The sequence below is a fragment of the Cariama cristata genome, unplaced genomic scaffold (assembly GCF_000690535.1).
Source record: "Cariama cristata isolate BGI_N322 unplaced genomic scaffold, ASM69053v1 scaffold16995, whole genome shotgun sequence".
NCBI lineage: Eukaryota > Metazoa > Chordata > Aves > Cariamiformes > Cariamidae > Cariama > Cariama cristata.
In genome coordinates this window covers 1-21,425 of record NW_009619384.1, presented here as the reverse complement: position 1 = coordinate 21,425, position 21,425 = coordinate 1, and the positions used below count along the sequence as shown (strand labels likewise).

The 21,425-nt window shown below is 34.0% G+C and overlaps 1 protein-coding gene across 1 annotated transcript in view; it reads right to left on the bottom strand.

The window, feature by feature from the left end:
* Nucleotides 1-21,142, bottom strand: part of OPA1 (optic atrophy 1 (autosomal dominant)) — a 56,025-nt gene extending 34,883 nt beyond the window's left edge. The window contains exons 1-9 of the mRNA XM_009701247.1: nt 21,115-21,142; nt 17,829-18,148; nt 17,407-17,503; nt 16,103-16,210; nt 14,818-14,871; nt 14,105-14,172; nt 4,155-4,208; nt 1,295-1,399; nt 228-314 (exon numbers count right to left, since the gene is read on the bottom strand). Of these exons, the coding sequence (XP_009699549.1) occupies nt 228-314; nt 1,295-1,399; nt 4,155-4,208; nt 14,105-14,172; nt 14,818-14,871; nt 16,103-16,210; nt 17,407-17,503; nt 17,829-18,148; nt 21,115-21,142 (921 nt within the window). The remainder of the gene's footprint in view (nt 1-227; nt 315-1,294; nt 1,400-4,154; nt 4,209-14,104; nt 14,173-14,817; nt 14,872-16,102; nt 16,211-17,406; nt 17,504-17,828; nt 18,149-21,114) is intronic.
* Between the last annotated feature and the right edge of the window lie 283 nt (nt 21,143-21,425).

Genomic DNA, 21,425 nt, shown 5'->3' with positions numbered 1-21,425 from the left:
AGGAATACCTGGGTTTTATATATGACAAATTTAACATCGTTACATTGGTTATTCTCAAAATTCTCTTGTTACATTTAAAATGGAGAACATGTCTTAAGCAAAAACCCTGGAGTTACAAAAAAATAACCTAGCAGTAGCTCTGGATTATTCCGGAATATAAGTGAATAGAACATTTAATTATAAGACTGGTGTTTCAGTAAAAAGTCTCAAATTTTTTATCTACTTACTCGAGGCAGGTGATCTTGAGTGTTATAACTGGCATCATAATCAGACAGGATGTCGAGTACTTCAGAATACATATCTATCAAGGATTTCTACAAAAAAAAGTACAGAGAGAAAATACAGCCAATTAACAGAACAAAGACTGAGTTTGAGACTACTTCATCTGTATATTCTGTAAACTCATCTGTAAAAATGTGCTTATTCTCTCCTGATGGTTTGAAACCTAAACTACCTATACTGCAGCACAGATTTCTCTTATGAAGTACAATATCAAGTAAAGTCATCCATGTGGATGCAAATACTACAGTTGCAGATGCATCTTGTTGAAGGAGCAAAAAGAGAGCTCTTAGTACAGCATAAGATAACACCACCACCCAGACTTCACAGTTTCCAAGTTAAGAAGCTGAACTGAGTTTCTTCCATTAAACATCTAGACTTACATTTTCCGCTTGATGAACAGTAAGCATTAACAATGGTATACGGTTATCATTCTCATTCTGTACAAGTAAGAACTCCTTATCTTCCAGTTCCCAGAGGAAAGAGGAAGATCCTTTCTGGTCAGCAAGTGACGCAGAGAAAGGTAGAAAACGTCCATTTTTAGAACGTTTAGGATGTTAGCAGACAAAAGCAAAAGCAGTTTATTCTCCCTGGATTTATACAGGGCCATTAAAAGATGTTTCCTGACCCCATAACCATATTTCTACCAAACTCAGTAAGACCTATGACAAAGCACAAAGGTATCAGACTGTGTAAGAAGAGCTGGAAGCATATATATTAGAAAATACAGTGAAGCTACATCAAAAAACCCAATCCACGTTTCCCACTTACTTAGGTACATTATTTAGTTAGATCTGGTAACCCCTTTGTGCTCTTCAACTGAAGCCATTTCCAAAAGTTACATAGTTCAAAAAACAAAGGATGTATAAAAGCCTTAACATGTCAAAAAATTACCATAGATATCTTCTAACAAATATTAAAAGCTCATATATGAATTAACAAATACAATTTAGAATAGCATCATGGAAAATACGCCATAATTATATTTCTATGCTGATTTGTAACACATAAGTACCTTTAACTTCCTCTGATGAATTCCCTTGTCATCTCTTTGCAGTACCAATTTTCTTAATTCTTTGTTCTCCTTCTCTAATCGCTCAAGCATTCTTTGGTATTTGAGCTACAAAACAGTAGAAATACACTCTTGTAATTACAGAAATAGTACACTCACATGAGCAAAGTTTTACCTATGAAAAATATATTGTCCTTTATTTCTTTCAAAAATATAGAAACTATAGAAATAAATATAGAAAATATAGAAGTGTCTTTCAAAAATATAGAAACCTTTGTGAACACTACAGTTTATTAAAAATACAAGATCATCAAGAGAAGGTTAGAATTTTTTGTCAGCAACGTAACATCTTTGGTTCAAAACTTTTAGTAAGACCACAATATTCAAACCTGGGGATACATAAATCAAACTTTAAGCATCTTAAAACAACAATCATTTTCGAAGGAGCTACACATACACAGAGAGAAATTAGTGTCGGTGGGAACTGGATGTTCAATCAAAAAGATTACAGGGTTTAAATGTGAATTTGCAAGCGCAGTTTAGGCTCTTTCTTCAGTATACAACCTCAGTTCAAGAAACAACTGTACCAGCTCAGTCCTGTTTAGAAGAAGATTATGATTGTCCTCTGAAGATGAGACATGAATATAGCTTTGATATCTACTCTGGAAACTGTTTTCTATGATGTAGAAATGTATTTGGCCTGAGTGTACTTTTAAGAACAAATCAAATTTCAAGCTGTTACAAAAAAAGGTAGGTAATAAATGCTTTCAAAGCTAGCAAATGTATAAGGAAGTTACAAAACCTCGTATCAAAACAATGTGGCTGAGTCAGAGCCAATCAATTTAGAAGCCTACAGATACAATAAATTGTAATTGTACATTAACTTAAGAACAAGCAAACCAAAGTAATGACTAATATGACTAATATGCATCAACCCTGAAAAAAGTCTAGCTTAAAGTAACTAGTTCTGCCTTGCTAATTAAGAAGATTAAAACTTTGTTGGAATGAGATTTGGTGAAGTTCAAATCAATGAATGAGACAGGACTGAGTCCCATGTTATACCACGTTTGCACTGAAAAGCCTCATTAGGGTATAATATATGAAACTCTTATAAGTTTACTGTAAGGCAACACACCTAGGAGGAGAAAGCGTTGCTGTCTAAACAAGAATTGTAAATCATATAGCTGAGGAATCATGGTTCCTGCTCTATAAGGACTGCCTAAGGGATGAAATATTTCTTTGTAAACCAGATCTGCAGCTGCATACTGTATTGCCCAATATTATGAAAGGCACCCCTGAGAAGGGCTGGAAATGCACCTCGGTTGAGCTGATGTAGGGAATTCTTAAATTAGCTACTGAAAGGAAGACCAAATTTCAGAGACATGAAAACGATTTTATTTTTGTGACTTCGTTCTTAAACAATTTATGCTCATATATACTTGCATCCTTGATAGATGATATTAGATTTATTACTATTTTAACCTTGTCAGATTGTAAGTATAAGTTTTATGTAAGGGGAACAAAGTAACATGTATGTATTCACTATACACAGAAAAACGTGTATTTAAAAATGTGCATTCTAAATGTCTATCATTGAACTCCTACACCCTCTGAAGTTAGGTCATGCACTTTTTAAAAGGCTAGTTTGAAAAGCAGTCATCCTAAAGCTGATCTCTGCAGATCATTTCCTTTTCTGACAGCTAACGAAGCAGGCTTCTCTTTAACAGAAGTAACAAGAGGAGATATTGAAAACAGTATTTCACTTGCATAAAGCACATCTTGTCTCAGACTGTATTAAACTACAACAACTGAACTGGATAGAAGACATTCAGAGATTGAAAGTGGCTTGGGTTTTGTGAAGCAATGTTTTTTAGAAACATATATTAAAAAATCCTACCAATAGTTGTCATTATCATTCAAGTTTTCACTTTTTGATTTTTTTTAAATGACATCACTCTGAACAGCACCATCCTTTTTCAGCTTCTTGAAGGGATTATGTATCCTCTTAAATCCCAAAGAGAGGACAGAGAAAAAGCTTTTAATTTGCCCATCACAATTTTCATACCAAATAGTCCAATCATAGAAACAGCTTTAATTGAAAGAACTGCATACTGCCTCACAAAACAGATTTTGATTAACACTGCATGGCTTATATGCAACTCTAGCATTGTAACTGCAATTATTTTTCTTGATGGAACAAAAAGGATACTTTGGCTCTCCTGAATGCAGCTGCACTATAATCAATGTCTTGCCCCACATATGCCATATGATGCCTATTTTTCCTCTTGGACCTCTGACGTTTGGTCAAGCAAATGCACTTAAAAGCTTCTTTACTAGAAATTATGTTTCCCAGATGAAGGGATTAAAATGTAACTCTTCAATATGTAAACTCATTTCCTTTGTGCAACAAATGTGCCATTTAAACATACAAGATATCACAGATATATTTAGCATCATTGAAGTTAAAAAAAGAGAACAGTAGAATGTAAGGAGGAAGTTAGCATGCGTAACAAGCTAAAAACTGGAATATTGTATTTACACAACTCTCTTGGGCTAACTTTACCTTTCAGGAATATATAGCATTGAAGACAAGGAAGGTATTCTGGGAAAGTATGATTACACGTTTGCCCTATTCTTACACTCCCCTCTGGCATTCTGTCAGTCATTGTCAGAGAAAGAACAGACTAGACTGACCTTTGGTTTGTGCCAAAAGAGTCAACTCTCTATTGATAAACTTAAAGACTGAAAAAAAGCACTGTATTTTTACCAAATATCTTATACTTCAGGTGTGCTTTTGTCTAGTAAATCTGAGTCTGCTGCACATAAATCTCTACTTAAGACATCAGTAACTCAGAAAAGTTACCTGAGTGCGTAAAAGTTCTTCCTGAAGTTGATCAATCTTCTCTTTGTCAGAAACCTACAAAGAAAAAGAATCATGGCTACTAAACACATTGTTTAGTTTATCCACTGCAAGTAATCAAATCAAACTGAAAGTTTCATTCCACATAAGAAAATTGACTTTACATGCATTTTAAAGCAAGTGAAATTCTTCAATTAGCATTTGAGATTTAACACTGATGGAAAGGTTCCATCTGCAACAGGAGGCTCACGTTAAAAAAAGCCTCAATTCCAGTAGATGCAAATGCAAAAATTAACCCTTCAAGACTTAATACTAGGAAAGTGGGCTTAGGGAAAAGCAAACTCTATATGGTGCTCAGAGTTTTCTGGCCACTGCCCTAAATGTAATTTTAGCAGTCAAACTCTCAGAATCTCATATGTTCATTTCCTGAATTAGCACAACCTTAATGGGATACAAGCACAAAACCAGCTGCTTACTACAGAAACTACTTTCAAGTGAGTATTCATTATTTCTGAATCTTCAAGGAGATTTGTATTTCATATTGGTTTTTCAGAATTATAGTCCTAAACATGCATGCACAACTTCATAAATTGTAGTTAGTCAGGGCAGTCTTGAAGGGTTATTTTAAAATTATTTAAATTATATCAAAACGTGGAAAAATTAAGATATTTAGGATATTATTTTTAGGATATAAACATTTTGAAGTTCAATGCATAAATGTAATATGACCAGGCAATTAGAGTAATTCTTAAAATAGGTTCATCAAGGTGTAATAAACTTTGCTCAAAACAAACCCCTTTTAATAACAAAGACAAAAGCATAAATGGTGCAATACAAATTCATATGATGTAAACATTTACAAACAACATAAAATCTAAGAGTTGGCTGATGAAGTATGAAATTTAGAAGAAATTATAATCTAAACAATTTCTGAAATAATGATAAAGGTAAAAGCTTCAATATTCAAATAAAATCCATGTAGTAAAGCTTGTGACATTTACAACTCGAGTTAGCTTCATATCAGAAAGAACATACCTAACATGCAGAGGACAGCTGTCATTTACACACCAATCAATTTAGTTACTATAATTTCACACCAGTTGTTACAGATTAAACAAGAAAAAAAAAATCCAGTTATTGATAGTGATTGATATTATTTAGCTGTTAAACCCGTAATATACAGGATTGTGCCTGCACTTTATAGAAAACGATCCAGGCTGACACTTCCATCTATATCCAATTATTTTCTTATTCATAAGCAGCAGACGAAGTGCTGTAAATTGACTTCCTTTTAATTTCTGTTAATTAGTTCAGTAATGGTAAAAGTGCATCAGAAACAGGGTTAGTTTAGCACACAGACAACTTGATGCATACAGCCACAAGGTGGTATATGTAAATAAACATTTATATAAACACACTTTAAATACCTCAAAGACATAAGGGGAAAAGAAAAATAGAAGGGCAAAGAAGTGGTGTGAAGAGTCAGAAGCAGCAAGAAAATAAAGGAAAGAAAAGGAAAACAAAGTGTTTCCATGTGCTGCAGATTTTCAAAGCAGTTAACATTTTCCCCACTCTCTGCTCTCAAGCAAGCTGTCCCTGAAAGTACTCCTGGGGCCCTGACGCATCTTTGAAGTGCATACTTATAGACAGGTTACCTCTAACCACATGAGTACTGACTTTTATGTACACTATACTTACATTAAACACAGTAAGCAAAAATATTGCACACAGCCACATGTTGCAAGACCTAAATCAAAGAATTATCTAGCACTAGATGATTAATTCTAACGAGGACAGTTAGGTAAGTTACGTCAAAAATAACAACCAGCTCTAGAACAATGTATATGCTTCAGCATTTGGTTCAGGTGTGCTTTGAATGTTTGTACATACAGTATTTCAAACATGTAATTCACAATATTGCTAAAAATTTTTAAGTTGCCAATAAAAGCTAAAACTATCATAAATATCTGAAGTCCTAACAGCCACATTATGAATAACCTACAATTTCTACTCACAAAAAAAAAAATCAACTATTAAAATATCTCTATATAGGCACATCAGTATTTGTTTAACACAGTTCAGCACAGTTTGTACATCAAGACTCCTCCTTCTTTCCTCATTGCCACCATAAAAAGTTACGAGAAAGGAAAACTGTAGAGCCAGTTTGAATCAAAGGTTCCTGTATACAAAGATGCAGATACCTGTTCACTAAGATTAGCAGAAGTTCCTTCTAGAATTACTCGCTTTGCACAGTGGTTGCTTTCCAAGAAGCTTTGTCACACATTGTATAAAATAAGTATGTGCCTCTGAAAATTCAGGACCTTTGAAGCCACGGTTACTGGTTTTGTATATTCTCTAACCAGACTATAAATAATTCTAAACTGATCATCTACAGAAGAACTACAATGATTTCCAGTAACATAAATGAAGATACCAAGGCCTAGACAAAATGCATATAAGAAGCAGCCATGCACAGTGCAGCTATAAAAGATTAATCAATTATACCACTAAATATTTATCAAAAGGCTAACCAAAAAAAAAAAAAAAAAAAATCAACAGGAAACAACTACATTTCTGTTTTTAATACCCTCTCCTGACTGTGAGATAGTTCTTACTATTATTCAATTTACAACTGAAGTAGATTTATTATAGAGTAATTAATTTAAAATGGAAAATGTGTAAGTAAATTGGGCAACAGTACTTCCAAGAATGGAAATGAAATGATCATGTTCTCTAGTAGGCAGGCAAGCAAGTCAACTCAGTTAAAAAACAAGGTTAGTTTATGCATTGTCAAAAGGGCATGCAATGACTTATTTCAATGACAGTAACAATTTCTTCTTCCAAAGTAGAATTTGGATCAATGATTGGAACCTGTAAGTTATATCTTCATATCAAGATATTAAATAAAATAGTTTACCATCTCTTTCAGTTTGGTTCAAACAAAAAGATTAGTGTGACAAACAAGACACATTCCTCGTCATTAGGCATGTATGCCAAACAGCACACTTGAATGCTAAATTAAAACTTTTTATATGCAAGGACAGTTAGATTTAAAACTCAAAACGCAGAGTACCTGCCTTGGAGGACATGATAACATTTACAGAGATAGCCCTTACAGCTATTTTACAGCTTGGGAATTGTAGAATTAGTTGCAAGAAAGTATTAAGAAGATACAATGTCAGTCAGAAACAAATGTAATATCAAGCTCTTTTTTCCTGATTGCATTTATTAGGCTGATACAATATTTGATATATAAAAATGTATTGCCTTTCCAGTAATTTTTACATTTTCATACACTTTATTATAGACTTCAAGCTAGTATTCCATGCTCCGGCTCCCCCAGTAAGCTGTATACAGTCTGACAGAGGCTGAAGGAGTTACCTTTATGAAAAAAAAAAAAGTAACTGAACAAATAGGAGACTATTTAGACACTGAAGACATCTTTAATACTAAAATACACATCTGTAAAGAAATTAATGTGAGGACATTTGTAGGATATCTATTGAGATAAAATAATCTCAAATAATTGCATTTCTGTTATATTTTGTTAAACAATCCCTAGATTCATAACTGAGGACAGAATACGTCAGTGTTATATCCAGACAGAATATTAACTAAATACATTTGGAAAATGAAATGAGGAAAAATGGCCTTTCAGCATATTTTTTTTTTTTTAATTAAAGGAAGCTTAACAGTTTAGAGTTGCCAGGGCTTGTAGTTCTAAACCATAAAAAAAAAGACAAGAAAGTATTAAAATATTTGAGTTTAAAATGCTACTATAGTTTCAGAACAGTGACCTCCTCTGTTGACAGACTAAAAAGCATGACAATTGCAGCTATGCAGCTATGTCTAAAAGTTTAATTCACATTTACTGTGTTCCTCTTTCTGTGGGAGTTATCTTCAGATGTACAGAAGATTAAGTTCTGTATCCAGTGCCCAATTCTAAAGCTGTTGAAAAATATGAGTAAACAGAAAGATTTTTTGGGGGGCACAGAAGCAGCCAACAGAACAATGTGGTTAAGAATTACAGGCTGTAAGAGATTAGACAACTAAAATATCCCAATTTAGGAAGCATTTCCAGTTTATCTCAGACATATAATAATGAATAAAATGGTCAGAGGTTGTTAAGAATTACAGGCTGTAAGAGATTAGACAACTAAAATATCCCAATTTAGGAAGCATTTCCAGTTTCTCAGACATATAATAATGAATAAAATGATCAGAGGTTAATTTAAGTAAGTAAAGTGATGTGCAGATGTTCAACAGCCAGTCTATCCGTATAAACTGTGCTTTAAGAGGGAAAACAGACAAAGGAATACCTTTGATGAATATACAGTAGGGACTGTTATTAACAGCAGTATTTAATTGTCTGTGGAAAATGGTTTGTAAGGAGTTGCTGTCATTTTCAGACTGGTAACAGTATAAAACAGGAAAAAATGTTCCCAGAGACCTATGGCCTGTGAACAGCTATACTCTTACAAGGTAGCGCTACTGTAAGCAAGCAACAGCAGAGAAAACAGACTTGACATTTATTCATATACTTTCCTTAAATGCATTTTTAATGTATGAACTTTAAACAACAGTTTTAATGGAGGCAGAGAACATACAATTTCAAAGTGACACAAAGTACCTGTTCTGCTTTTAACACCAGTTGCTTTAAATGCAACTTTGTTAAACTGAAACAGGACTATACATCTGCAGTGAGGTCAGCTGTAATAATTAGATTTTTCTAGCTGAAATGCAGAATGCTGAAGTATTTGATTAGTGTGAATACAGTACATATTGTCCCTTAAGCCATCACCTTTCGCTTCTGCTGAGAAGAGCCCATGTTATATTGGCCAGCGGCTCTGCGTGCTTCCTCTTCGTGCTGCTGGATTTGTTGTTGTAACAGAATGAGTTCACCAAGCAGGCCCTGCCATGAGTTTATAATAAAAAGGAGAGGAAAAATTTGGGGTGTAAGGAGAACATAGTTTAACCAAAGGGCACAACAAAGACAGATGAAAAACAGGTATGAATGGGTCAGTTCAAACAAAAGTGAAGTTTGATTAGCAAGATCTCTTGCTAGCTAGCTGGGAGTGGATATAGCCAGCAAAACCATGCATTTTGCAAATCCAGGTAGCACAAGACATTAAACATTTAGCTACATTTTATAATTATACTCAACTTTAAGCATCTAAATCTTAAGAAAATTCAACTATCCCGGCTTTAAAATATTCTCAGAGGTTTCAGGATTTCATTTCAATTATTCATACCAGAAGTTTTTAAGTACCAGCAATTTTTCACAACTTAACCATGCACATATTTACAGAGAGTGTTTTGGATATTCTACACAAAGGTGTGCACAACAGCTAATAGGTTCAACTTTATCAGTAACAAAAGTTACTGACATTTTGTTCTTATTCCTAGCAACGTAGACAGTTTATTGAAAGATTATTTTGCCTGCTACTTAACTTTCTCAAAGTAGGAGAAGCAAAATAGTTTCCAGAGTGTAAAAAAAAAAAAGTAACACACTGCAGTTTAAATTAAATCTATCATAAATCTTTTTTGATCACTTCAAAATCCCTGCAACTTCATGTTTATTCCTTTTCTTGGTTTTCTTTTCCTTTCCCTCCACACCAAATATTCTTGTAAAGGTAAGCTGTCTTTTAAAATCGATTTAGAGACACTATGCCAGCATCTACTGGAACTTTATGTACAATTTATTTCAGAGAATGTAGACAAAAGTATTAATGAACTATTTAAATAAAGCTCTAAAAAATATTGCATCTTCTTCTAAGAAAACATTCAGTGAAATGAAAGGTTTCAAAAATGCACTTCAGGAATCAAAATAAACCCTGAAATAGAACTTTGGTGTAAGAATTCGAGACATCTACCATCAAATTCTATATTTGTTGCACGAAATACACACACAGGCATGTACACATAAGGATAAACATAACAGGAGAGAATGGATAAAAGATGAGAGACAATCAAATAACCAAACATTTGTTAAATGGTGATTTGCATAACATTTCAAGAATAGAAAAATCTTCACATTTGTATTTTACTGAATCATTTTAAGATTTAATAAATTTCAATATTGCCAGACTAGCAGACACATTAGAGCTGTGTCAAGAACTCCGGTAAAATGAAAGACTTCATTTCTATACAGCAGCAAGGAGAGACAGCCTCACAGCTACACTTGGTATTGGAGGAACAATAATAGTATTTTGCCATTCCATAAACAAGGAAACTCTTAATACAACCTGACAGTCCCTTTAAACATTATGCTATGGGTTAAGAAAACACAAAAAAACCCCACTGAAGGCCTTTCAGCATTTAAACGGGAACAAATGTCTGAAGTCACCAAATCTAATTATTTGATGTGGAATTACTTTCTAAGACATCTGGTCCACATGACTCTTACTCCATAGTAAAGTAAGAGAAGCCCTTTTCAACTACAGTTACTCAATTTACTAAAATATTCAAGTAAAAAAATACAGTGATTTAAAAGGCTTCTCAACAACGCTTTCTTCTTTGTACGTATCAGTCAATAATCTCATTTCCCTTATTTTCTATTTCTTTGAACTTGAATTAAAATAAATAAATAAATAAATACCAAGAACCTTAAATAGCACAGAACTATACATACAACACCCAGGCTGGTAAGAACCAAGACACAAACAAAAATGTTTACGTCTGTCTGTCATTGGAAACTACCAATGTTTCCCCTCCTGCAAAAAAAAGTAATCAATCATTCCAGTGTAAAACTATATTTATTTTAAAAAATTTTCTCTAGAAAAATCAATATTGATCAATTAATGGGATTTCAAAAAATAATTTGTTTACCATCATTATATTATTATTTTCATTATCAAAGAAACAATGTAAAGGGTAATAACACTAGTTGACAAACATAGTGGGACAAACCCTGCAAAGTCATCATGAGAACCTGGGTGCATAATAAACAAAAAAGGCAAAACAAGCGCTGACATTGTTACTACATATGTTTTTTAAAAATACACATTATTTTACTTTAGAAGTTAACATGCTGTACTTCAGTCAAATATGATTATCTCTTTAATTTAAAAGTTCCTCATGACTGAAGTATTTCTGTCCCATTTTCACAAGTAACCAAAGTCCTATCTTTTTGCACGCCTTGACTCTTTCCACTATTTCCCACTGACTTCAGTGTAACTGTTCACGAGAAAAGCTGAGCCACAGTAAGTCCTTGCAGGAAAAATAACTGAATGCCAAGGGATGTGAAGGGATGAAAATCACGAGGAAGATAAAGGGATCAATTTCTAAGAATCTGAATAAATGTCACAATTTTATCCAGAGTACTTATAACATGAAACTGGGAATTAATTTGGGAATATAACAGTGCTATGAACAGAAAAGAGAAAATTATGGAAACTTTATTGCATAACTTGCAAGAAAGAATAAAACAAATGAGAATGTTTAAAAAAAAAGAGTATGCAAGTCAAGTGATATTCCTTACTAAAGCCTCTTCCTCAGCCTCCAGCAGTAGCTGTACTGAAGAGCTGTAAAATTACTGTGCTGCTTCTTATACCAACTGAGGGTGACCCCGTGCTGGCTGAGCAAGGCAGTCTGCGCACTGCCAAATCCTCAACAGCCCATCAGCTTCTTCAAGGCATGAGATTTTTACCAAAGTACCAGAGGCAGAGAAAGGACTGCGTGGTTGGTTTTGAATTATTTATCTGGCTTCTAAGTCCCAAATCAATACTTGAGTCACATTTTTCACATCCACTTCATCATATCTACAACCACTATAAATTTTCTTTAAAAATTGGCCTAAGCTTTAGGATTTGTTCACTTTAATAGGAAGCTGAAACTCGTTAGGAAATTTTTCAGAGACAGACAGCAGTGTAAGAGAATTTTCTAAGAAGGTACCACTGCCATTTCAAGTGCAAGCCTGAACTAGTCCCACACATGCAATACAATAAAATATTTTACTACACTATAGCTTTTATAACTATCTTCTCTCCTTGTTCTCTGAGAACAAAATTTCTTATCTAACCCAAGTAGAAACAGATTTGAACTCCACTTATTTAAATTACTTGTCTGAACACTCCAGTCATTTTAATCTAATTCTCTCAAAAAAAATTGTACCTTTTGTATTAAATGAGAAATTACGAGATAAACACATTAGCTGGCAAGAAGTAGTACAGCCTGATTCAGTATTCGCAACAGGGTTCACTCTCTCACAGTTATCTTGCAAACTAACTGGTTTCTCACTCATTCTACACGAAGTTTAGAGACCCATCTGAGGACCATGCCCAATAACAGTTCTACAGAACATTCCTCCAAAGACGAATTCCTAGATTCTTTTATCAGTTACTCATCTTTTCACAATGAAAGAAAACCAGCTCAGACACATTTAATACCATGCTACAGCACTTTATGCATCCATACAATCACAATTCTTAAACTAGTATCAGTTGGTAGTTGCAAACATTGAATGAAAGAAAGGCCACCTAACCCATCGTCTTGAAAATAATAATTTTGCTTGCCAATAAACTAAGTGATTATCCTTTGTTAGGTATTCATATGTGCCTTGTTTGAAATATTACAACCCAAATTGACCATATTAATTAGCAAATCAACAGTTTCTAAGCATAATATATCGAATAGAATTGGAATAACAAGAATTAGCACACCAGACTAAATTTTCTAAATCATACTGATTCAACATGGGTTGGTATTTTCCATACCACAGCCAAAGTTTTGTTGGCAACATTAAAATGCAGTTGTCACCACATCCAAAAAACCAGAATAATAATAAGTATTAGTGATATTACTCATTCAGTAAGAATCTCAGTTATTTTAGTTATCAAAGACAATAAACTAAGATGGCCACTTCTTCACAAATCAATAGGAAGGTATTTTTTATGTTTTAAACAGTGAAACCTGTGCTAAGCAATCACTTGAGAAAACAAAACAATATATATAGACAGTTTATCAACAAAAGGGAAATAAAAAGCTAACTTAATTCTCATGTAGAAATCCATCACTGTTCTAAAGGGAAAAAAAAACAGTTATAAATAGTAAGCTTTGTACAGGTTTCACTATATATTGCCATGCAGAATTAATGTAGAATAAATGTATACATGCCTGCATATACAGAAATGTCTTTTATGTAAAAGCCCCAGTTTTAGTTCAGACACTTTCAATTGCAAAAATTAATTAATACATAATACTTTACAAATTCTCTGATATATATTGTTTTCCTTCCATTTTTAAAGAGTTTTAAAAAACATACACAGGAAAAATTAAAAGCCTTTAAAGAATGAGCAACAGTATAATTTAGGAATTTAATAGAAATAAGAACTACTACTCATGACAGCAAAAAATTGAAACTTTACCTTATTTCAAGAAAAAAAAAATGCTAAAACTTTTAGTTATCAAACTACAGTAACATTTTTTTCCAGATGATAGTAACAAAAGTGTGATGTATGCTTTATCTAAATAAAGTAAAAAGACAGACTTCATTAAGAAATAGAAATTCTTTATTAAGGCAGAAATTCTTAAGTAAGGATCACAACCATGAAAATGTCAACAGAAACGAGGCTGCGAGCAGAAATGCTTGAAAACAACTACCACTAAATCAACTTCAGTAATAAGCTATAAGCTCAAGTGCCACTGAGAATGTGCCCTGAAAAATTGAGAATGCACACAAAATACCTAAAATTATATTCTTATTAGAAACTAGTTTTCTTAAGAACGCAATTTGTAAAGATTTTTATGGCTGCCTTATATTTTCCTTACAGTAAAATGTTTATCATTGTACTGTTTATACATTAAAAACAACAATGCATACTCAAGTCATTTTCAATGAAAAATTCTATTCAAGCTGCTTCAAATAAACATCTGCAACTAGCTACTGAAGCATTTTTTAAAAAAATAACCTGTTGTCAAGACATTTTTAGTTTTGCAAGAGAGTAATTAATTACCTTCTTGTACTGTTTGTCATTGTCATATCCCTGGTCAGTCGCTCTGAATGCTGTTTCTCCTGGAGAACCTAGGACATAATTACAGAAACTCATCATAACATGCAAGAGGCACTTAAAAAGTCTCAAACCACACCTACTATAAAATTAAAGTTTCAACCCCCAAGAATTAATAATTCAATAATCTTTGAAGTTCCTACTAAAAAACAGATTCACCTTAAGAAACTGAAAAAGAAATTCAGTTTAAAACTCATCTGAAAATTTTATATCTAGTTTGTGACTCAGATTAGTTATATCACAAGGGAGTAGGCAGCTTCAGATAGACTATTAAAGTTTTGAAAACATTGTAAAATTAATTATTTCTGAAAAATGTGAAAGGATGATACAAATTCCATTGGTATTATGATAACAAGAAAAAAATCCATATTCTTTCCTACAGTAATGACATGGATTTTCAAAACAAGCTTCGAGAAAATACCTGAAATAAAAAGCATCTACTAAGGACTGTGGCAGAGAAATCACAACTATTCATCTATTCATTCTCATGTGTGAGGATATAAGTATTTTTAAAATAGTTGGAAAGTATTTGTAAATCAATATTAAATTGCAGTAAATAGTTGTGTTTACGTTGATATTCACTCCTCTTAGTATAGTAGTGCTTTAACAGTTTGCTTTAAAGAGGCACGTTAAGGGCAGTAAAAACAGCTTTTACACACCTAACAACAGAAGTAGATCAGAAGCTCCTATGACTTCACTAACCAAATTGTAACCTGTGAAAAATCAGCAGAAGAGGGGAAATAAAAATTATAAATACAAAACAAAATGCAAAACAAAGATGAGGGATCTTTGTCTCATTTGGAGGACCACACAATCATAAATGGCAACTATGCCCATGTGAGTATGATAACAAATAATAGGTGACATCTCACAACACCAGTCACTAACATCACAATTTTAAACAGCTAAATTTTTAAACAGCCAAAATACATAGGAGATTGTAATCTACTTGTCACTCTGTTGAACTTGATCCCTACTTAGGTGCTCACTAAGTTTGTAAGATTAATAAACTAGTTCTGCCATCGACATTATTTTAAGAAAATGAAAATACACTTCTTATGCACACTGATATGGAAATATTTTCAAACACGCTTAGAGCAACGACTATAACACCTCACATATAATCTTTCATAAATACAAATTTATGCAGTTTGATAAGGTATGTAATAGGAATAATCTTGCATTTTTTTTTTACAAGAATGACTAGGTGAAGTTTTGAGCTGTGCTCATTAGCAAGTCAGATATGATAAATCAATCATTTTTAGTTTTAAAAAGCCCACCAATCAGAAATGTCTTATTTAAGTCTCCCCAAACCTGAAAAACATTAAGCCTACTACTACTTGGGCACACTGAATCGACAAATCATGCCCTTGTCTTTTGAAAAGGATTTAGAACTCCCACCTACTCCTTTGAAACACAGCCCCTACCTAACCTAAATCTTCAAGCAAGTCCTTCTGGAGCTGTGTCCAGATGGAAAATATAATTCAACCTAAAGAATACCTTTGTTACAAATCTCTTATTTCACATGCTTGCAATATTAAGAACCATCATTCTTAATAATCCAACTCTTTTCTCCTGTAACAGCTGTGGTACTGTTACTGTCCAGTGCCACTCTCACCTTCTCCAAATTCCAGCAGGACACGTCCAACTTCTATGACTCACTGAAGCAATCCAGCTTTCAATCTGTTTGTTTAGAGTTGTATAAGCATTTGAGTTTTCTATTCAATTTCACATTTTGGTTCCCTGAACTTACTGCTAGAATTCTTGTTTTTAAAAATATATTACACTTACCTGTGTCCGTAACATTTTCAGACAAGATATTCAATGAAGAGGCATGCATTTTCAGGATCTGCTTCCTTTTAGTGTCTAAGGACATATCTGTAACCTCATCTTGTAATAGCTTATGTTTTTAAAGTTTAAACTAAGCTGAAAAATTGTTCTCACCAGGAGAAAAAAATCCTTTCAGTGAAGCAAAGCTCTCTCCAATCTTCTCAAAGTCAGGCAGAAGTTTGGCAAGATCATCTGCATCCGGAAGGGCTTTGATAAGTTTTTCTAGGAAAACAGTACAACAGCTCATGAGTAGGGTTTTTTTCCTAATATTTTTGTGAACAAAAATGGCTTAGGCTGTAAAACCTAGCAACTGTTTCAGGACATGGCTTCTTAAATTTTTTTTTAAAATAAAGAATTAAAATGTTTCTTTCTACATGCACCTCCCCCTCACTAGTGTTGGGAAAGATTATCAGATCTGAAAAATCAATTGCTTTTTTAGACTTTGACCTTCCTGATAAGTTGGTTGTCTCAGACACTTTAAAATCGTCTAAAACTTATTGCTGCATTTCACCACATTTCATGCATTATTCTCTCACATACTTCGTAGAAGATATTTTAAAATTACATGACACTGCAACTATGCTCACCTCTTGTACATTTTAAGAAAAGCTTATTTTTCAATTTCATAAATAAGCCAATTTTGTAATCCTTTAAAAAATCCAAATTTATTAAAGTACTATAAAAATGTAGTGTTGACTAGCAAAAAACCAAGAAAACATTTGTCTCAGTTATTCAATCTCTGCATTTATTTATGCAATGCTCATACATGTAGTAAAATCTTCATAAACTTTTTTAAAAAAAACCCAAAACCACCTTACTATCCAGCATGTGTAAGTAACTCAGTGCTTGTTTTTAAGATACCTATCTTTCATCTGAAAATATGCAATAACCTACCGTAGCCAGAAGGTTCAAGAAAACAGAGCCTATATTTTTCATTTTCTTCTGTATGTTCAAAATAATTTTGTAGATAGATAGGTTCACTATTTGGCATTTTCAATTGGTCTTTTACTTATATGTATCTTTTACTTTTTTTTTTTTAAATTGTAAGTGCCATTCATATACAAAGAACGAACTTTGTGCATAATACTACCAAAACCTGTGTAAGTCTCCTTGATCACGCTGCAACTCTCTTTTCAATAATGGGATTATAGGGCTGTATAAAAGGACAAGAACATTCTTGCATCTTAGCAAGAATGCTACAATCTTAACATTTCTAAACAATGCTTAATTTCTTCCTTCAAACACACTGAAACAAATACCTCAGTAAGACTCACACACCAAACTCTAACAATACAAGCTCACTCAAATTACAGCTATAAAGATACTACTAGAGAGAGGCACTGAGGACCTACGCCCTTATGTTTAAGTTTTACGTATGCTAGTCCTTAGACAGAGTAACACGTTAGCTTTTGTGATACCGAAGTCAATATGTTCATCAAGCTCCCAAATGAAGTCAGGAACAATCCACTTATATTCATCGAGATCTGGCATCATGTCCTTCCACTGATCATACGTCTAATACAAAAAGGAAAAAAAGTATAGTAGAAATAGAAAAAGAAACGTATGTAGAGAAGCATATGAGCAATCTATTGAAAAGTACTAGCTACTTATAAAACATACTAACCCACCATCTTTTAGTTATGAATAATACTACTTGGATCTTTTAAGATCTATACTAGTTGTCTAAACAATCTGTTTTCTATTTTCACTCATCTTTATTGTCCTTAGTTGACCAAACAATGATATCTTGTATTTTTGTGGATATACCAGGAACTATTGTTCTGAAGTATGTAATAACAACAAAGGCAAAATGCATAAAATGGCTTCTTCAGATAAATACCTTCTTAGCCGTATAACCACCACCTACAGCAGATCCTAATATAAGATAGCGAAGTTTGAGAAGTCTTGATGCTAGTCTAGCTAGCCAAAAGTTCCTGTGGAATTGGTATCCATATTTTACATTTAAAAGTTTTGTTTTGCGTAGGGGAAGACGATTAAGAGAAGAGAACATCTGAATGGATATCCTTAATGGAGGTCTTTGAAATTTTGAACTCGGATAGTAGGGATGATGTATGCTTCGGGAAACAAGATGCAAGTTTTGAAGTGGTGATTTTCTTTTTATTCCATTGCTGCTATTTGCTAGACTCCGGCAGATAACACTAAAAGAAAGAAATAAAAACCTCTAAGTAATCAATTTCCTCAACACACCATTAATTCAATAACCTCTTTAGAAGCAATTCACATTACATTTTAGCTGGTTACACATAAATTAGAGCATCATTCTGAATGTACAATTTCCAGCTATCATTGGTATGCTACCAGGAAAATAAAAAGTTGTAAACATCATTAACAGGTATAGCATTTCTAGTGATTACTGAAATAAAATCTTAAATACCATTTATGAAGTCTGTTATGAATCAAATTTAACTTCCACACTAGATTAAGCCAATTAATACGTCTGTGGTAAAAAACACAGTTTGGGCAAACAGGACCGAAGAGTCCACAGAAGACTATGATCAACTTGCAACATAAAAGAAAACTTGGCAGTTTGGTCTATCTTGTTACTCAAAACGAACTTCGAGAGAACATTAAGTTTGTAGAGGATTTTCAAACTTAAAAAAAACATTACAGAGACAAAATTCCTTTGCAAAATATATTTGCCCTTTCTTGGCAAAGCAGATTCTCCTTTGGAGTTGAAGCATGTACTTAATGACATCTTTCAGTTCCTTTCACTCTAATATCCAGCAGTTCTAGGATTACAGCATTATTGTTTTGTCTTAGGTCATCCACAGACAAGGTTACTTCTGGAGATGGCTGCACCATGTTTGCTGAAGATGTCAATAAAATAATTCAGATTTATGCAAGAGGGAAAATTTCAGTCTGAAAGATCTGACTTGGAAAACAGAGCTCAGCCATGAAAAGCACATGTTGAAACACAGGAACCTTATCAATCCTGCCTACAGTTAAAACAAATACATGGGTTGGAATAAAGGTCCTTATATACTTTCAATTACACTATCTGTATGCTTCAACATTTTGAGGTAGCTTTACTAGTTTAGAGAAAAGATAACTGCTCTGGAAAAGGCAATTTCTTATGTAACTTTTTAGTCTCACCATCATGTCACAATGGTTAATATTAAATCATTTACTGGATGTAGAATATGAGTGAAGTTACAGTTCTTGAAATTAACGCTTGTCCCTTGATGCTTTTTTCAGGGTTTTCAATATTATCCAGTGCATTTACTTACAAAGCGGACAAATATAAAAAAGAAAGTGCTTCACACCATTGAGAAGGCAAATTATTCCTCCCGTAATCCCAAATCATTTAAAATTAACAGATCTTAAAGAGAATAAGTGAATCATAGGAAATGAAAAATATTACAGCATTTCCTAATAACATGCTCTATAATCTGTATAGTTCTTTGCCTTGAGATTTTCCATGTACCAGAAATGACATTGTCTATGACAGGCATATTCTTAATGTCCAAAGAAGTGGAAGACTTTGTTCTAAAAGCACTTTTGACCCAGAAATTGAGCTTTTGGAAGATAAGTTAAAAATCAGAATTATGTGAATTGAGACATTTTCCTCTCTTAAAAGATCAATTCTCCCAATGATCTATGTTTAGAAATTTCCTTTAATGTAATGGAAAGCTTAAAAAAAGGGAACTCCACTGACTGTTATGAAAGTCCTCGTTCATAAAAGTCACTATGATTTTGAAGAGTAACCTCTTGCTGCTACACTAGACTATCTAGAAGGCAGTGCCTTTGCAATAACAAACTTAGCATCTAGAAGGAGGATAATAAGCAGGAGCAGAATAATCCCTAAAGAAAGAAGTATCTCCTCTTTGACACAGAATCACAAGAGGCTCAGAAACGAACCACAGATAGTAACAATACAAAAGCGGCTACATAACAATAAAAAAATGAAAGTACCTCAACACTAGAGACATTTCGTTGCCCACTTTTGACAGCAGTTTTTTAAAATCACGGTGTGGTAAGCCTGTATGAAGCAAGCTGATGACTGGGCCCTTATTTCTTTTGTTTTGCAGTCACTACTATTACATATATATTTAATATTTTCAGCAGAGACTAAATGGTAGTATATACTATGGCAGCCACTTCACACTATTAGTCGTCACCTAGGTTAAAGGCATTTTCTCATGCTATGTGATATTTTTTATCACATATTATCACATTAATCTCTGTGACTGTCCTTTTAAAATACACTATGCCTTACAGCATTCATTTGGTATGTTGAAACTGAAGGAAAAAATGAGTTCCTTCACAAATTGTTATGGCAAGAACTTGATCAATAACAATCACCTTTTGAGTGCTATTGCATATTGCAAACCGTACCTGCTTTAATCGCACATATAAGATCTCATCTAATTCATTAAATAAACCCCACCACTCCATCATTGTAACAAAACTTACATTTTCTCCTTTATTCTCTCCTCCCGCTACTAAAAACTCCTGATGAATACTGACAACAAAATCACCTTAAGATCTTCACCGAAAAGTGTGGTTAGACTGAAAAAGGTGTCAAAACAATGCTATCAAATGAAGTGTTTGTCGAGTTGAAAATTTAAAGCCTCTGGAAAGCTGTTTTTAAGAACAATAACAAAAATGAGTGTTCCAGACATGAATAGCTCTGTCATTAGAATCTACCTGATTACAAGCCTGCAACCTGACTACTCTTGCATTGCACTGAGATTACAGATACCTTCTAAAATAAGAAAAAGTGGCCTATTACTACTGATAGCCAAGCATTCCACCCTAATATTTTACATATTGCTCCAGTTTAAGAGATGAAAAAATCCCCACCACAGCTGGGACAAATTTAGTGTAAGGAGAGGTTATATACACTTTTAACAGCTATAACTGCAAAGTAGTCTTTCAAATGTAACCCAACAAAAAACAGTCGTATTTTCTTTCTCATTTAGCATTAGACAACACTGCTCCTCCCAAATCTGCCAAGGAACATTGAGAGACTACTGCCCATTCACTTTCACTGCTCCTGTCTGAAATCGTGTAGAAGAATGGTGAAAAACGGGAGCAAGGTAGGCTAGCTGCTGCGGAGAGCCAACGTCTGTACACGAAGGCAGCCCAAACTGCCTAGGGCGGGAATGCGGGAGACGCAGCTCCCTTCCACATCGCACCCCCAGGTCCCAGGGGTGCTGAAGCATGGTGAATTTCCCCGCCTGGGAACAGCAGTCCCAGCCCAGCGGGCCTCAGGCTCACCCCTGCACCATTCACGCATCCCCCCGCCCCTTCCACCTCGCACCTCGACCCGCTGTGCGGCTCCGGCGTCCCCAGCGGGCAGCCCCGTTCCCACAGGTGCCCAGGGCCTGCTCAGCCACGACGGGTGTTACAACCGACACCGCGCCCGGGGCAGAGGCCCCGAAGTCAGAAAAGGCAGGAGAGGGTCGCGGCTCCG